Source organism: Saccopteryx bilineata, chromosome X (assembly GCF_036850765.1).
Source record: "Saccopteryx bilineata isolate mSacBil1 chromosome X, mSacBil1_pri_phased_curated, whole genome shotgun sequence".
Taxonomy (NCBI): Eukaryota; Metazoa; Chordata; class Mammalia; order Chiroptera; family Emballonuridae; genus Saccopteryx; species Saccopteryx bilineata.
In genome coordinates, this window is record NC_089502.1 from 76,659,668 (window position 1) to 76,675,716 (window position 16,049).

At 53.7% G+C, this 16,049-nt stretch overlaps 3 protein-coding genes across 3 annotated transcripts; 1 reads left to right on the forward strand and 2 right to left on the reverse strand.

Moving 5' to 3' along the window:
* The first annotated feature begins 702 nt into the window (after positions 1-702).
* On the forward strand, positions 703-6,680 carry FOXO4 (forkhead box O4). The gene is made up of 3 exons (XM_066249600.1): positions 703-1,625; positions 5,123-6,182; positions 6,489-6,680. The coding sequence occupies exons 1-3, from the start codon at positions 1,173-1,175 to the stop codon at positions 6,494-6,496; spliced, it is 1,521 nt and encodes a 506-aa protein (XP_066105697.1). The 5' UTR covers positions 703-1,172; the 3' UTR covers positions 6,497-6,680.
* Positions 6,681-8,312: 1,632 nt separating this feature from the next.
* Positions 8,313-10,235, reverse strand: CXHXorf65 (chromosome X CXorf65 homolog). Its single transcript, XM_066250211.1, has 6 exons — positions 10,083-10,235; positions 9,877-9,963; positions 9,540-9,674; positions 9,157-9,225; positions 8,646-8,749; positions 8,313-8,430 (listed from the first exon to the last, which is right to left on the reverse strand). Exons 1-6 carry the CDS (start codon positions 10,105-10,107, stop codon positions 8,332-8,334), a joined length of 519 nt encoding a protein of 172 aa, XP_066106308.1. The 5' UTR covers positions 10,108-10,235; the 3' UTR covers positions 8,313-8,331.
* A 529-nt stretch (positions 10,236-10,764) lies between these two features.
* Positions 10,765-14,866, reverse strand: IL2RG (interleukin 2 receptor subunit gamma). Its single transcript, XM_066249088.1, has 8 exons — positions 14,686-14,866; positions 14,316-14,469; positions 13,907-14,091; positions 13,562-13,701; positions 12,596-12,758; positions 11,946-12,042; positions 11,621-11,690; positions 10,765-11,278 (listed from the first exon to the last, which is right to left on the reverse strand). The coding sequence occupies exons 1-8, from the start codon at positions 14,798-14,800 to the stop codon at positions 11,093-11,095; spliced, it is 1,110 nt and encodes a 369-aa protein (XP_066105185.1). The 5' UTR covers positions 14,801-14,866; the 3' UTR covers positions 10,765-11,092.
* Between the last annotated feature and the right edge of the window lie 1,183 nt (positions 14,867-16,049).

Sequence of the window (16,049 nt, forward strand, 5' to 3'; positions counted from 1 at the left end):
CCAAACCGTCAGTGTGACCTGAGTAAGGGGGGATTAGGAGGGGTGGAGGACGCACTACCATCAACTAACCATTTGTTTACGTTACACAAGGCCGCCCCCAACTCCCCGACAGGCAGAACAGCCTGTTTCCTGGTCAGTTCTTCGCTTCTGGTTTCTCGGTCTGCCTCGCGTAGAGACTGCATTTTCTCCTTCTTCCCTCTCTTAACTGAAAGAAGGAAAAGTCTAGCATCTCTCCACCTGGTCACCTAGGTGACCCTGAGTCACAAGGAAGGAGGTGGAAAGGGGGGAAAGGAGGGGGGGAAGATTTTCAAGGAAAGATAAAGAATTCGCAACCACCTCTGATAAAGTTCCACCTCCCGATATCCTGCCACGCCGTCCCCCTGCCGCCCTTATCGGGCTTCTGGCCGCTAAGCACGACGGGAAACGCAGTCCCCAAGCCTGAACGGGGTGGCACGCCTGATGAACTCGGTTTCCCAACTGGCTCTCCAGGCGCGTGCGCAGATGGCTGCCCCAGCGAGTGGTAAACAGAGACGTCAGGACGGGGCTGCAGCTCCGAGCAAAACAAAAGGAAGACCCGGGGGGCGGGGGGTGGGGGGATTGGTAGGGGAATTGGCTCTGGAATAAGAGAGGCTGGGGTCGAGGGGACGTGGACACTCCTAAGAGTGGAGGGAAGAGAAGAGACGGAGGAGGGGGAGCCAGGGGAGGGGCAAGTGACGCGAGGGAGCGGGGCGTGGGGGAGGGCAGTGATCAGGGTGGAGGAAATTTGGGAGGAGTGTCCGGGGGACAGCAACTTAAAAGGGGGTGGGAACTGCAGCAAGGGGACGTTCGCAGACGGGAGCGCCAAGTATGAGGGGCTCCGGTGGCTCGGGTTTAAAAGAGCAGGAAGCCGAGTGAGAGGTTGGAGGAGAAGCGCCTTCGCCAGGCGGAGGTTACAGGTGGTGTCTCGCACAGAGCTCTGGGGCTGCAGGCTGTAGTCACGAACAGAAGCAGAGTTCTGTGGAAGGGACAGACGGGGGGACTAGGGTCCGGGGACTCCGGGGAAATTGCAGACTTTCTGAGGACTGACAGGGATGTGCCTCCTGGCCCTGGGTGCGTCCCCCCTGGGGGGAGGCATCGTGAGGGACTGTGGCAGGCTCCTCTGAACGCTGAGGCGCAGAGGTCCAGCTCCACGTATGGATCCAGGGAATGCGAATTCAGCCACAGAGGCTGCCGCGATCACAGACCTCGACCCCGACTTCGAACCCCAGAGCCGTCCCCGCTCCTGCACCTGGCCCCTGCCCCGACCAGATCTTGCTACTCAGCTGCCCGAGCCGCGCGAGGTGGAGCCAGGTCTGGGAGAGAAGGTACACACGGAGGGTCGTTCAGAATCAATCCTGTTGCCCTCCCAGCTCCCAGAGCCGGCAGGGGGCCCCCAGACCGGGATCCTGGGGGCTGTAACAGGTCCTCGGAAGGGAGGCTCCCGCCGGAATGCCTGGGGAAATCAGTCATATGCAGAGCTCATCAGCCAGGCCATTGAAAGCGCCCCGGAGAAGCGACTGACACTCGCCCAGATCTATGAGTGGATGGTCCGCACTGTGCCCTACTTCAAGGACAAGGGTGACAGCAACAGCTCGGCAGGATGGAAGGTAATTCTGACCCCCTCACCTCTGTCCCAAAACTATCTTACCTGCCCGTGGGCCCCCTACCTCCTTACTGCTATTCTGGGACCACTTTTACCCCACCCCCCACCCCACAGATTCACCTTCAATAGTCAATTAGACAAACACTTACTTAAGGCAGAGTACAGTGCCTGATGCTGGATGATCACAGATGAATAAGACACTGTCCTTGCCCTGGAGAAAATGGAATTCTCTGCTCACTGCTCAACACTCCCAGCACAAGTGTTGGCTTGGGCTGCCCCAAACACTTATTCCCACAGAGAAGTCTTTATCCTATGTACTGCAGGAGCTGTGTGGGTTCTCCACATAAACCTAGTCTTCCCTCCGCCCCCACCTCCCACCCCAACACCTTTTCTCCCATTTCTGTGGGATTACTTAGATTCCGTCCTTGCCTCCCAATCCCTAAGGGTAGAGCTTCTGTTCTAGAACTCCTCCACCCAAGGAGACGGAGTGGAGTTGGCAAAAGTTGAAAAGAGTGATACTCATGAGGTGAAGTAGCTTATCTTACTCACAATTGAAAAAAGGGCTGGGAGCCGCTACCTGCCTCCGTTTATCTGATAATGCCAGGAAACTCTCTCTAGTAAGAGGCTATCCAACTTTGGGAGGAAAGTTGAGGAATACTAATCATGAAGGAAAAAAGAGGGGGAGAGAGAGCTGTGACTTTAGAGTGTGAGGTTGAGCGTTCCTTTGGCTATCCATGAAGACACTGTAGGAAAGAAAGATCTCGCTGAATGCTTAGAAAACTTGTCTTAAGAAATATGGGTCTCTAATCACGGAATCGGGGAGCTTCAACCCCTCTGAATGTCTTGTACGCGCCAGAGGTGGTGAGGTCAGCATACAAGGGAGTCCAGAGGGTTGAGAGAGGAGAGGGTCTTCCCTGGGTCTAAGAGATCAAGGGATCAGATCTGTAGTAGCCCCAGGGCTTGGGTAGAACAGAAAACAGGACAGCTGACTGAGACCCTTGGCACTATTTCTGGGTAGACTGCCACACCACAGCCTCAGCTCATAAAGAGCTCCCTTCCTTGGACCCAGCCTACACAGCTGTTTTTCTTTTCCCTTAGGTTCATTTTCCAGGGTAGAAGAAATAACCGTGAGTTGTTGGTTATGCTGTGGGAGTGTCATCCCTCCTTGTAATTCACTCTTATACGGGGCTTTTTAGATTACAAAGTGTTTTTTTTTAATTTTTAATAGTTGATTAATCTGCACAGCAATTCTGGGATTCCACATTTTACATATTAGGAAACTAAGGTTTAGAAAGGTTAGAAAATTCGCTTAAAATCAGCAGATTGAGGACTTGAACTCAGGTCTAACTGTAAATCGTATGTTCTCGCTGCTAGTCCATGCTGTCCAATTCTCTTCATTGGAATGATGGCAAAGCCAAATTACACTGAGCCTGGGGCCTCTGGGCCCTCAGCCCGCAGTTCCCATCCCCACCCAACTCCAAGGAGACTTCATGCCTGAACTGGCTTAACTGGTGACTTGCCAAGGTTACTACCACCCCACCAGGGGGCGGCACCCACTTAGAACAAGAAAACTTAGTTTAGGTGGCCTGGGTAGCAGTTAGCAGTCACCCCCCTTCCAACAGGTAAGAATGATAGGCTCCTAGGGAGCTGGCCTCTCCAGGTAGGTGGCTGTACTGTGCACCACTCCCAAGACCTACAGAAGAGGGGATGAAGAATTGGGCCTCATGCGTACCGAGTAGTAGGGAAAGGAATGGGCCTTCTCAGTAGACCCAGAGTTAGAGGATGTAAAGGAAGAATCATGGTACCAGAGGTCTTGGTGGTCCTCAGTTGCTAAGAGTCCAGGCTGCATGGACCACTGTGGTTCCTTGAAGGAAGTAAGAGGGTTAACGTAGCCAGAGTAGGCGAAGTGCCATTACTGTAGGGTCCCAGGAAGACGAGGAGTTCTTTAGCTAGAGAGCCTTGGAACAAGAAGCTTCTTAAGCATCTTTCTGTAGGCAAAGGGTCTCCTTATGTAGAGGAGTCAGGAACACATGAAGTGATTTTTCACTGTCCATGGCCTCAGCCTCCTAGTTGCTCCAAGCCCTTCTGGGCTTCTCCCGAGTTTTGGAACTCTAAGGAGCTCCATGTGGGAGGTCAGGTGTCCCTAAGGTTGGAGATCACATGCACAAATTCCTGAGAAGTGAGGGAATGGAGGTAGGAAAGAGAAGGGAGGTTGGGGGGGCACAAAAGGATGGCGTAACAAGCCTGGGGCAGCCAGTAGAAAAAAGCTGCTCTAGAGGTTCAAGAATCGGCCAATCTCCATGCCTTGGGCCACTGGGGGAAAAACTTATCTCCAGCAGAGTATCAGCAGCAGAGAGACGAAGGGCCAACATGTAACTCCTAATATCCAAGGCACTCAGGAGCCAACGGGGCCTCAAGGGGACTTGCTAGCACCTGGGGACCATCCACCGATCAGGCGAGAGAGAGTCCGTTCTGTACTGGGAGCTTGATTATGTATCTGCAGCCAGGCACTCTGAGAGGCACACAACTGGGGGGCACCGCCTCAATAGATGACCTGATCTGTGTCCTGTGCACTTACACTTGTCGGGACTAATTCTGTGAAACTGTCAAAGACACAATAGAGATTGGGGAAAATTGTGTGGAAGAGATTTAAAATACTCTGCAATAAATTTGGCTGCAAGAGTCAAGCAAGCACTTTGTTAAAGAGAGGAGACTTAGGTTTGGCTTGGACGGACCAGAAGAACTTACAGAGGGAAGCTCTTGCCCCGGACAAGGAGGGAGGGAGAGAGGAATGTGCCTCGTGTGTTTGAGGCACAGTGAGAAGCCTGGCCTGAATGTAGTTGAGGGTGTGTGTCTGGGAATTGGGAGAAATCAGAAAAAAAAGGAATCTTCGAATCTTCTGGAGAGTTGGGACCCAAATGCCCTGCGGGGAGCGGAGCTCCAGCTGCATGGAGGTTCCAGCCCCTCAGCCTGTTGGGAGAACTGGCTCAGGACAGGGTGGGTCAGTCCTGGTCTGGGGTTGCGCCACTGTCCTGAGAACTCCACCCAGGCCTGCACTCAAGGAAAGGGGTGGAGCCGTGGAATGTGCTTTCCCATCCCAGCCTAGTGCTTGCTGAACCAGGAGTGTGTCTCCGTGATGCCCCCCAGCCCCAGACAGCCCCCCAGAAACTGGGGAGCAGTTTCATGCTCTGAGCTTTTCCAGGGTGGGCACCCTGCGGTCTGCCGCCGCTTGGTGCTCAGGTTGGGTCTGGCGCCCTGCACAGAGCAGTCTGGAGCTGAGGCTGAGCAGCTTGTCTTCCCGCGGGAGCCGCGTGTGTGGTCTCCTCCCCACCCCCCAACCCACCCCCACCCGAGCCTATTCCCCCCCCCTGTATGTGACAAGGTTCAAGTCTCCAGGAACGCTGTGGCTGCGGCCCAGCATCCTTTGAGACCGGACTGCGGGCCACTGACCCCCCCTGTCCAGGACTCATGCCCCTTTCCTGCCGCCTCTGCCCTCTCCAGAACTCCATCCGCCACAACCTGTCCCTACACAGCAAGTTCATCAAGGTGCACAACGAGGCTACCGGCAAGAGCTCGTGGTGGATGCTGAACCCCGATGGGGGCAAGAGCGGCAAGGCGCCCCGCCGCAGGGCCGCCTCCATGGATAGCAGCAGCAAGCTGCTCCGGGGCCGCAGCAAGGCGCCCAAGAAGAAGCCGGCCGTGCTGCCGGCGCCACCCGAAGGCGCCACCCCGAAGAGCCCCGCCGGCCACTTCGCTAAGTGGTCAGGCAGCCCTGGCTCTCGAAACCGCGAGGAGGCCGATGTGTGGACCGCCTTCCGTCCACGAAGCAGCTCCAACGCCAGCACGGTCAGCACCCGGCTGTCCCCACTGAGGCCCGAGGCCGAGGTGCTGGCGGGGGAGGAGATGCCTGCCTCCGTCAGTGGCTATGCGGGCGGCATCCCGCCGCCTCTGAAGGAAGATCTGGAGCTGTTGGATGGGCTCAATCTAACATCTCCCCACTCCCTGCTCTCTCGGAGTAGTCTCTCCGGCTTCTCTTTGCAGCATCCTGGGGTTCCGGGCGCCCTACACACCTACAGCAGCGCCCTCTTCAGCCCAGTGGAGGGGCCCCTGGCGGTGGGGGAAGGGTGCTTCTCCAGCTCCCAGTCCCTGGAGGCCCTGCTCACCTCAGATACCCCCCCGCCCCCCGCCGATGTCCTCATGACCCCAGTGGATCCCATTCTGTCCCAGGCTCCCACGCTTCTGCTGTTGGGGGGGATACCTTCCTCCAGTAAAGTAGCCACGGGAGTTGGCCTGTGCCCCAAGCCCCCAGAGGCTCCAGGCCCCAGCGGTCTGGTTCCCCCACCTCCAATGATAGCACCACCTCCAGTTATGGTGGGTGCTCCTGTCCCCAAGGCCCTGGGGACTCCCATGCCCACACCCTCTACTGAATCTACAAGCCAAGCCAGAATGCCTCAGGATCTCGATCTTGATATGTATCTGGAGAACCTGGAGTGTGACATGGATAACATCATCAGTGACCTCATGGATGGGGGCGAGGGCCTGGACTTCAACTTTGAGCCAGGTACTGCATGCCCTGATCACTGTAGCATCTCTCAACCGTGCCCACTGCTGGCTGCCCAGCTGCTTCCTCTGTCTGAGAGCAGGGGAGACGTGGAACAAGGGGGAGGGACAGCTCCTGGGAGTTAGAGGGAGAATGCCATAGCAGAGTTGCAGTTTCCAGATAGGACCCCCCCAGGCCCTTCAGCAGTGTCCACCCCTACCGGGTAGCGTGCTGTTCCTGTTATCCTGAGTGGTGGACTGTGATGATGGGACGTAGTCACGCCCCAGATGAGCCTCTTACCTTCTCCTCTGTTTCTTTTTTTAACAGATCCCTGAGCCATGGCTGGAAGCTTTGTCCCCTGCTTCAGAGGTGGAGCCAGGGGCACCCATATCCACTCTTTACCCTTAGCCCCATCCTGGGAATTTGGGACCCTACTGTAGAGCTAGAATGGGGTCTACTCACACAGGTGTTGAGGAAATTAGTAAAGTTACAGCTGCCCCGTATAGGAACTGTGGGGGGGAGGGAAAACGGTAGGGGGGGGAAGGGAGGGGATTTATCCTTACTGTGCCAATTAGGGGGTTAGGCCCCCTCTTTAGAGCCATCTCCTAGGTTTTGTAACGGGCAGCAATGCTGTTGGAAATGTGAAGTCACCAGTGGCCTTACCCTGCCTTTGGGAGCAGGATTTTTTGTAGTGTCTTATCTGAGCTGGTCCAGGCGAGGCTGAGCCTGGGGTTTTTATGCAGTGGCCTCTTAGGCCAGTGGGGGGGAGGGGGGACCTGGAAGGGCCAAGGTCTGAGCACTGGAGTGTCTCGCCAGGCCAAGTGACCCTTGGAAGACTGCAGATAACAGAAAGGCTTTTTATAAACTTTTAAAGAACTATAAACACAAATATAGAGATTTTTACCAGTGGCAAGGTGCTAGTGATGGAGGGATTGCTTTTTTTTTTTTTTTCTTTCTGAAGGCTTTGTCCTAGTGACATGTTACAAACACTACATAATGTCTGGGGGAGACATGGGGAAGGGGGGCGCAGCAGCGAGCAGCAGGACTGGCTCAGAATTTCCCAAAGGAAAGAACCACGCCAGGCCCCCCACATTCTGCCACTTTGTGCCTAGGAGCATGCAGTGCTGGGATGCATCCACACTCTCCCGTGACCTGCTGTGGGTTAGTCCTACGGTGGGAGCCATGGAAGGCCTGGAATTAGTTTGTGGCCAGGGAAGGGGGTGGGAGGGGGAGGAGAAGGAGGGAAGGATTTAAGTGGTAAAGTTAGGCACAGAGACCTCCCTGTTCCAGGCCCCTGACAGCTGTCCCTGCCCTTCTTCCCCTTGCCTGACTACAGGGGTTATGTGGAAATGTGTGTGGTGGCAGGCAGGGGTGGGGAGGTGGGGGGGGTGGAACAGGGAAGCGGGAGCTGGGGAGCTTGGCTGAGGGTCTGGGAACTGAGCGAGGATGGAGGGGAATGTGGATCAGGTTTACTAGCACCTGCCAGGGAGGCCATCTGGGGCGCCTCCACCCCAGCCCCCAAAGCAGCCCCTCCTCCAGTCCCCCTTGCATTGTCCCCTCCCCCAGCCCTGCTGTGGGTTCCCATCATTTCCTGTGTCAACGCCTGGCCTATCCAGATTGTATCATGTGCTAGATTGGAGTGGGGAAGTGTGTCAAATCAATAAATGAATTCAATAAATGCCTATAACCAACTCTGGTTTCTGCTGCCTTACTGCCCCCCCAACAAGGGGGAAGGAGGGAGAAAGGCAAGGCTTTGGTGGGAGGGACTGCCCAGAGGCTGAGAGGTAGGTGGGGGAATTTTGGCTGGGGAGTGTGGGGGTTTGACGTGAGGGGCGGGAAGTGGCCCATCACCCACCTAATTAATCCAAGTAGGAGTAGGCAGGCTGTGATAGGCCTCTTCTGGTACTCTGGCTAGAAAAGACCCCACCCCCTACTCTGTCCCATGTCCTCAAAGGTTCATTGTACTAGACTTCCCAGACTTTCCTCACATCCCCCCATGTGCATGCCCCCACCCTCTCCTGCCACTCCAACCCACCCCGAGCCTCCAGGGTGCCTGAGGCGGACTCCAGCCTCCGCTGCTGATACTGGGAGAAGGAGTTTCTTGAAAAAGGACCCTCACATTAAATTCCAGTAATTTCATACCTAGTGTTGCTGCTCTCACGTGGTCATTTTATTTCGTTGGTCTCGGTCTCCCCCTCCTACTGGCAAAGCCTTCCCTGGCTTTATGGAACGCGCTCTTGCGAACTGGCTTGTCCTTACCGGTTTTGGACTGGAAAAGGCAAGGGGCAGTCAGATGAAAAAGTTCGTGCAGGGAAGCTTTCTGCAGACTAGGGCCAAAGGCAGGACAAAGGAAGTGGAAGGCAGGTCTTGGGCGTGGGTGTTGGATTCGGAAAGGAAATCGACCCCACAGGGCCATCGTGGAGGAAGCTGGTTAGCTGGTGGGGAATGGGGGCGCCGGGACAGACCAGATTTGGGGAGTCTTACCACGGGGTGTGCAGGGACCTTGATTTTGACTCTCTTGGCCTCTCGGAGTTTAAGCAGTCTCAGCCTGTTCTTCTCCATGGCGTCACATTGTATGTGCAAGGCCTCTGTACCAGGAAAAGGCACCCCGACCTCTGAGGACTAGAGACCTTACCTACCGGGCCTGTCCCTCCCATTGTTCAAATGACCATTTGGAGCAACCCAGCCTGAAGTTAGTCTGCAGAGTGGTGTGACAGTGTCTAAGCTCCATGAAAAAAAGGACAAAAGGAGAGTTGGAAATGACAGGGAGATATACGAAAAAGAGGGCTGAGAAACAGAGAAAAGGTGAATGACACACAAACACTCCACCTGCTTTGAACTAAACATCCTCCTAAAGTGGACCTTGACCCTATTCCCCTTTTCCTAGGATTTCTGTGATCCTATTTGCTGCATGACATCAGTCCCACCCTGTAGCCTCCATCCCCAGCTGTGTGCAGTGCGCTCTGTGTTTCTACTTTCCTCCCGTGCTCCTTACCAAGTAGCGCGTGGTCTGGATTCTTCAGGATAGGCACAAAACCCAGGTACGCACGCGCAAGCCGGCTTCCTGTGGATACAGCAGTGTGCTATCCCCAGCCCCTGTCCCCCGGTCTCCACCCTTCCAAAGCCCAAGATTTCAGGACCCTAACACTCAACACTACCTTGAGCTGGTTTACCTTATTTCCTCCCATAAGATCGATTTCTAAGATCAGGTGGGGGCACGGTATGTGTGAACCTAACCTATTTTCACAGGCAGTGCCTCTTGTTAGGCTGACTGGCAATGGTCATTTGGATCTGGCTGAGGGTGCCCTATTTTAAAGAGGTCTACAATTCATCCTAAGGGCCTTGCTCTAGCTCTGGGGAGTGCTCCCAAGCATCTACCTGCTGCCCCGCGTACCACCTTACAAACGTGGTAGGTGTCCCGAGGTGTAAGGAATTTGATGGCATAGTCTCCAGGCTTCTTCATCAGGAAAAACAGCTTCATTGTTCCTGCTTCATCACACAAATCAATGGTGTCTGGAGGGAGACCACAGGGGTAATTTGGGCAACTAAGGAAGGAGAGTAAGGGTAAAAGGAGCCAGTGATCCTATCCAGAACGGGCTGGAGGAGGCTGGCAGAACTCAAGGGGCTCTCTTCTTGCCAGAAGGAGGGCTTGGGGGCCAGAGATGACCCTCCTACTTCGACCCTTGGCCATTAGACCCCTCCCCAAACTCCTTACCTTTTTCAGGCAACCCCACTTTTTTGCGGATGTAATTCAGCATCCGGTGGACAGCGCAATTGGTATTGACAAGAAATTCCTCATTATCTAAGAAGAGATGGGTTGGAACATGTGACCCTCCTCTAGTTACACCTTCCCTGTGATCTCCCCTGCCCTCAAACCTTCCCAGCTTGACACACAGACTCCAGCTCCATGGTGCCCCTTACCTCCATGTTTGATGTAGATGAACATGTTCTCAAGATGTTACTTTTCAGGGAGAGGCCTGATGACTCATGATGAAGGAAGGTGTTGTGGAGGCTTTGGGGGATCCATGGGGTAGGTAGGGGGTGGGGGACCAGAGAGGCAGATGGATTACATTGCCCGAGGAAGCCCAGACCAGGCAGACAGGAGAGAGCCACTGCCAGTCTGGATAACCAGCATCTCTAAGGGTGGGGCCTGAGGCTGCAGTTGAGGGATTATGAGGTCAGAGGTGGTATCTGTGACAGAAGGTGGAGCTAGGATAAGGAGAGGACTTGAGGGAGATCTGTAGAAGATTCACTGGGAATGCGGGCAACATGGTCAATCTAACTCTAAACTGGAGCCCAGACAGACACCTTAGAGAAAAGTGAAGTTTCTGGAACACTACTTTTTTCTAGTTAATTTGTGGTACAGCAGGAGTCCGCTCCTCTTCTGCACCCTCAGTGCCATGCCCCGCCCTTAACTGTACCTTGTGTTTCTCCTGCTCCCTGCCCCAACAACAGACATTTTAAAAAGATTGTATTTATTGATTTTACAGAGGGAGGTGGGGGTGAGAAGTAGTTGCTTCACTCTAGCTGTTCATTGGTTCCTTATTGTTAGCACCCTACCAGGCAAGGCCGGGGTTTCAAACCGGCAACCTCAGCATTCCAGGCCAGGCAGACATTCTTGATGATTATCAATAGAAACTTTATTTCTCATTGATTCGGGAACAACTGAAGGGCAGATGGAAAGAGGGAGGGAGGAAGGGAGGGAGAAAGAACTTCGCGCAGAGGAAGGGCTGGATTGAGGGAGATGAGGAATACGTATAGGGCAAAGAAGCAATTCTTAAGGAGGAGATATTGAATGAGGGGACAGTTAAAGGGGGCACAAAATTCAAAATCAGCCCCAGTGGGGTGAGGAGAGGATTGGACACAGGCTGGTTGGGTGAGGGGAGTTGGTACAACCTAGGGCTGTAGGACCCTGGGGTTCGGTCAGGATGTCAGGGTTCAGGTTTCAGGGTATAAGAAGGGGGCGCCCAGTAGGGGCTCTGCTGGTTGCAGGGGGAGCCTCCAGGCCCCTCCCACAGAGCCCCTCCTTTCGGGGGGATCTCACTGACGTGGCAGAGCCTTTCGCTGTAGTCTGGCTGCAGGCTCTCCGCCAGTCCCTTAGACACGCCACTCCAGGCCTAAAGACAGATATCTCCAGGTCAGGGGTCAATTAGGGGCAAGAAGCAAAAGCCCCAGGCTCTGTGCCGAGGGAGCTCTCATAGCGTTAGCACCACTGTGATTATAGAAGGGACACCCAGACTCCTGGGCTCCCAATACACTGTTCCCATCCACCTCAAACAATCTATAATCAGTTCTTCTGTGCGTCTCTCTCTCTGTCTATCCCATCCCCCAATGGGTCAGCCACTTCCTGACAGTTAGTGCAGGTCCCCTCCCCTCCCCTCTACCCCCTCACTGCGTCTGTCTTGCTGCAGGAAGTTGGCAGTTGACAGACTGCAGTCTGCCTATGACCATGTTCTCACCAAAAAGTTCCCATGGTATTCCGTAACTAGATCATCTAGGCTCTTGAGGGCAGGAATTCGGGGCATCGTCCTGGGGTAGGGGAGAAAGGGGGGGCAGGAGCATATTGGTGACGCTCTTTTGTTACCCTCTTCTCCCAGTTCTCCCATATGGAGTGAAGAGATTCTGCATCTGCTGTGCCTGCAGCTTCTTTCTATCACCATGGCCACTTGGGTGACCCCTCATTCCTTAGCTTCCAGCTCTCCTCTTCTGGAGACCCTGTGATAAGCCTCCTCCCCTATTCCCAGCCACCCCACCCCTTTTGTTCTGGGATTCCCGAAGTCTCACCGTTCCAACCAGCAGTACACACAGATGAGGCTAATAATCAGTCCCATGGAGCCAAGGGGGATGAGCATCACTTTCAGCGCAAACTGTAACAGGGTCTCTATGGAGAAGAGGAAAGGAAAAGAGCCCTAAAAATTGTCACCTTAAGACATGCCAACACTGGCGGAGCTCCAAATAGGTGCCAGGCACCGTGCTAAAACACTTTCCGTATATTTAATGCTCACAACTCCTGAGAGGGGGGACCAATTAGTACCTCCATTTTTTACAGATGAGGAAAGACAAAGAGGTTAGCGATGTGCTCAAGATCAAAGAGGCAGTAAATAGCAGAGGCAGGTTCAAACCTGCGGCTTGGCTGGTTCCAAAGCCATCTTAACCATGCAGCTTTCCTGGAAATGTAGGGATAGCTTATATGTTCTCCCCTTTGAGCGTTCCTTGGCCTCCTTCTCAATCTATTTCCCTTACTCTAACAACACATCGACCCAACCCTACACACAAGAACCCTGCTTTCTGCGGGTTGGGTTGAACAGTGAGGGGGAGATGAGCCACCAAATTTGGGAGCTTAGGGGTAAGAAAATAGAGCCAAAGATAGTGGTGGTCAGAAAGGTTGGAGTGCTGGACTCATGATTTGGGATGAGGCATTAGGTTCACTTTACCCTTTGAAGTATGACTGCCCCACTGGATTGGGTGGCTCCATTCACTCCATCGCTGAGCGCTTCCACAGAGTGGGTTATAGCGGCTCCGAACACGAAATGTGTAGAGTTTCTGCCCATCTACACTAGGCAGGGAGAAGCTACGTCTCTGGTCCACTGATTGTTCCTTAGGGAGAAAGAGGCTGACATAAAGACAGTTGTCTATAAAAGAAGGGAGAATTGGCCCTGGCCGGTTGGCTCAGCGGTAGAGCGTCGGCCTGGCGTGCGGGGGACCCGGGGTCGATTCCCAGCCAGGACACATAGGAGAAGCGCCCATTTGCTTCTCCAACCCCCCTCCTTCCTCTCTGTCTCTCTCTTCCCCTCCCGCAGCCGAGGCTCCATTGGAGCGAGGATGGCCCCGGGCACTGGGGATGGCTCCTTGGCCTCTGCCCCAAGCGCTAGAGTGGCTCTGGTCGCGGCAGAGCATCGCCCCCTGGTGGGCAGAGTGTTGCCCCCTAGTGGGCGTGCCAGGTGGATCCCGGTCGGGCGCATGTGGGAGTCTGACTGTCTCTCCCCGTTTTCAGCTTCAGAAAAATACAAAAAAAAAAAAAAAGAAGGGAGAATTAAAACTGCTGCCCCTCCCCCAAGTCATCATCTGTTTTTTTCCCCCTTCCTCCCTCCTCTCCTGACTACTCAAGCTACACTGCTCCCTTCACTGACTAGAATCAGATGCCTCTCTCCACATCCCCTTGAAGGCTTCCTTTGGTTTACTTGTCTGCCTGGTGTTGGGAAGAGCACAGGTAGAGAAACCCTAGTGAAAACTCAGTGGTGGTGATAGGGAAAGGAGTTTGGAGGAGGGTGGAAGTTGGGCGGAGGAACTGGGAGGCAGAGAACAGAAGCTTGGGATCAGGCCCTCCTGTTCAACTGATTTAATCCTTTATCTTCACTTCCGTGGTGTTAGCTACTATGTTCCCATCCCCAGTCACTCACAGTCCAGCTGTGGTCCCGGTCGCTCCGGTACTGCACCAGGTGCTCCAAGCAGTGCTCCAAGTGTCTGTTGCTCCAGCTTAGTTCTAGCTGGGATTCACTCAGTTTGCGAATTGTTAGGTTCACTGGAGCCCAGGGAATCACTGGAGATATGTGTGTAGGTGTGGTCATTCCCCTGGCCTAGACAAGTCAGGATCCTGAAGGTAGTGCTCCTGACCCCTCCTCCCTTCCTCATCCCAAACCCTCACCTCCTCTTCTTTGCCCAGGTACCCTTATGGGCAAAAACTGTTCCATATACTCCAATAGCCCCACAGGATCCCTGGACTCTTGAGCCCCTTTCCAAATTACCCAGATCCTGCAGTTTTAACATCTGGATGGCCTCCCTCCGAGGGTCCTGTGGGTCCTGTAGCTGGACAACAAATGTCTTATAGAGCTGGATCTCCTTTTTTTGCAACCAACAGCCAGAAGTGATGTGTGAAGAGAATAGATAATGGCCACACTCCTGGGCTTTGTCAGGACCAGCATTCTTGTACCTGGGGAAGGGTCATAAGGAAGAAGAATAGTGGGGTGAAGTTGGGTACCACAGACACCCACAGCCCAGCCTCATCTCCCCTGAACTGACTTATGACTTACCCCATGCAAAAATAGTAGAAAGCCTGGAATGCTGGCTACCCTCTTTCTTGATTCCCATGCAGCCTCTCACATCCAGCCTACCTCCCCTTCCTCCCCTGTCCTATCCCCTCTTCCTTTCTCCTACCAGTAGTGCATAGTCAGGTTGGTGGGCCGGGGTTCAGAGCTGCTGTTCCAAGTGCAATTCATGTACTCGACATTGAATACAAAACACTGAACCTTTGGGAGTGGCAGTCTGGAAACATTGTGGGTCCCAGGGGGCGTAGAGGTCAGGAAGAAATCTAGGTTGGGGAGAAAATGAAGTGAGGAAGGGGAAGAGAAGAAATGATAGTCAGAAGAAGCAGCGTGAGGCAGGGAACCCTTCCCCTGCCCTCCCCACAGTACTCTTAAATTCTGCCGGGATCCTTGTTATGGCCAGTGGCAGGTTCCAGATTTCTGTATGGCCCCTTCCCACAGCCTCCCTTCTCACCAACCCCTTCCAGTCCCAGGTTTCCCACCAGCTGTGATGTCTTCATTCCCACTGGGTGTGAGGAGTGTTGTGGTCAGCCCCACCCCCAGCAGAGGCAGCTGCAGAAATAAAAGGAATCTCAGTGGCAATGGCTGCTTCAACATGGCGCTCTTGCTCTTCGTTCCCTGGGTGTACTGTGTCAGGAACCTGGGCCCCTTACCCCTGCCTCTCCCCACCCACACATTTCCTCTGTCATAGCTTCCGGTGGAAAGAACCTTTGAAACCAGGGCTTTACAGAGGGTGTGGCAAAAGTGAGCTACGACACAGGCTGTCTTCTGGGAAAGTAGGTGTTGATATAATCTGTAGGTGTAACACCACCCAGCTGCGAAGTGGCCCGTGTTAAGTAGGTTGGGTATACCATATTGCCATGGACTCAAGAGTTGTTAGACCACCTAGATCCTGGGAAGGGTCTTATCACCACCACCATCACCACCATTCCCAATCACCTTCTGATCAAAATAATTTTATCCTGTATAGCGAAGGATCTGAACCTCTTCTCCATCCTATGCTATGCTCCTTCCTTGGCTTAGCCACCTTGAAACCTCTGTCAAAGCTTTACTTTCTTGGCTGGATGGAAAATACAGTCTTGACTTCTGTGGGCACATATATAGCTGTCTTTCGTCTGACCTAATCCAAATCAGAATATCCATCTTTAGCTCCGGGCTGTGCTGCTGGGCCCTTGTTGAGACTGGTGAGGAAGTCTGACTTAGAAGTAGATTCTAGAAATGGAGGAACAACAATACTAACTTCAAAGTCCTCATCTTCCCTCAAATCTGCTTTCTTTCCTGTGTTCCTTTTCTCACTTAAATGGTATCATCACCCTCTCGGTCACCCAGACTTAAAACCTCAAAGTCATCTCCAATTGCTTCCTCTCTCTCACCCTGAGAATCCAATCAGCTCTACTCTCTGTGGTGTTTCTCCAAGTTGTGTCCTTTCCACGAGCACAACCACTGTGCAAAATCACCCTTTCATTCCGTCTAGTCATGATTCTTTTTGTGTGTGTGTGTGACAGAGACAGGAAGAGAGACAGAGAGAGGGACAGATAAGGACAGACAGATAGGAAGGGAGAGAGATGAGAGTCATCAATTCTTCGTTGAGGCTCCCTAGTTGTTCATTGATTGCTTTTTCATATGTGCCTTGACCAAAGGGCTATAGCAGACTGAGTGACCCCTTGCTCAAGCCAGCAACCTTGGGCTCAAGCCAGCAACATTGGGCTTCAAGCCCACCACCTTGGGCTCAAGCCGCCAAACATGGGATCATGTCTATGATTCCACGCTCAAGCCAGCGACCTCGTGCTCAAGCCAGATGAGCTGGATGAGCCCGTGCTCAAGCTGACAACCTTGGGGTTTCGAA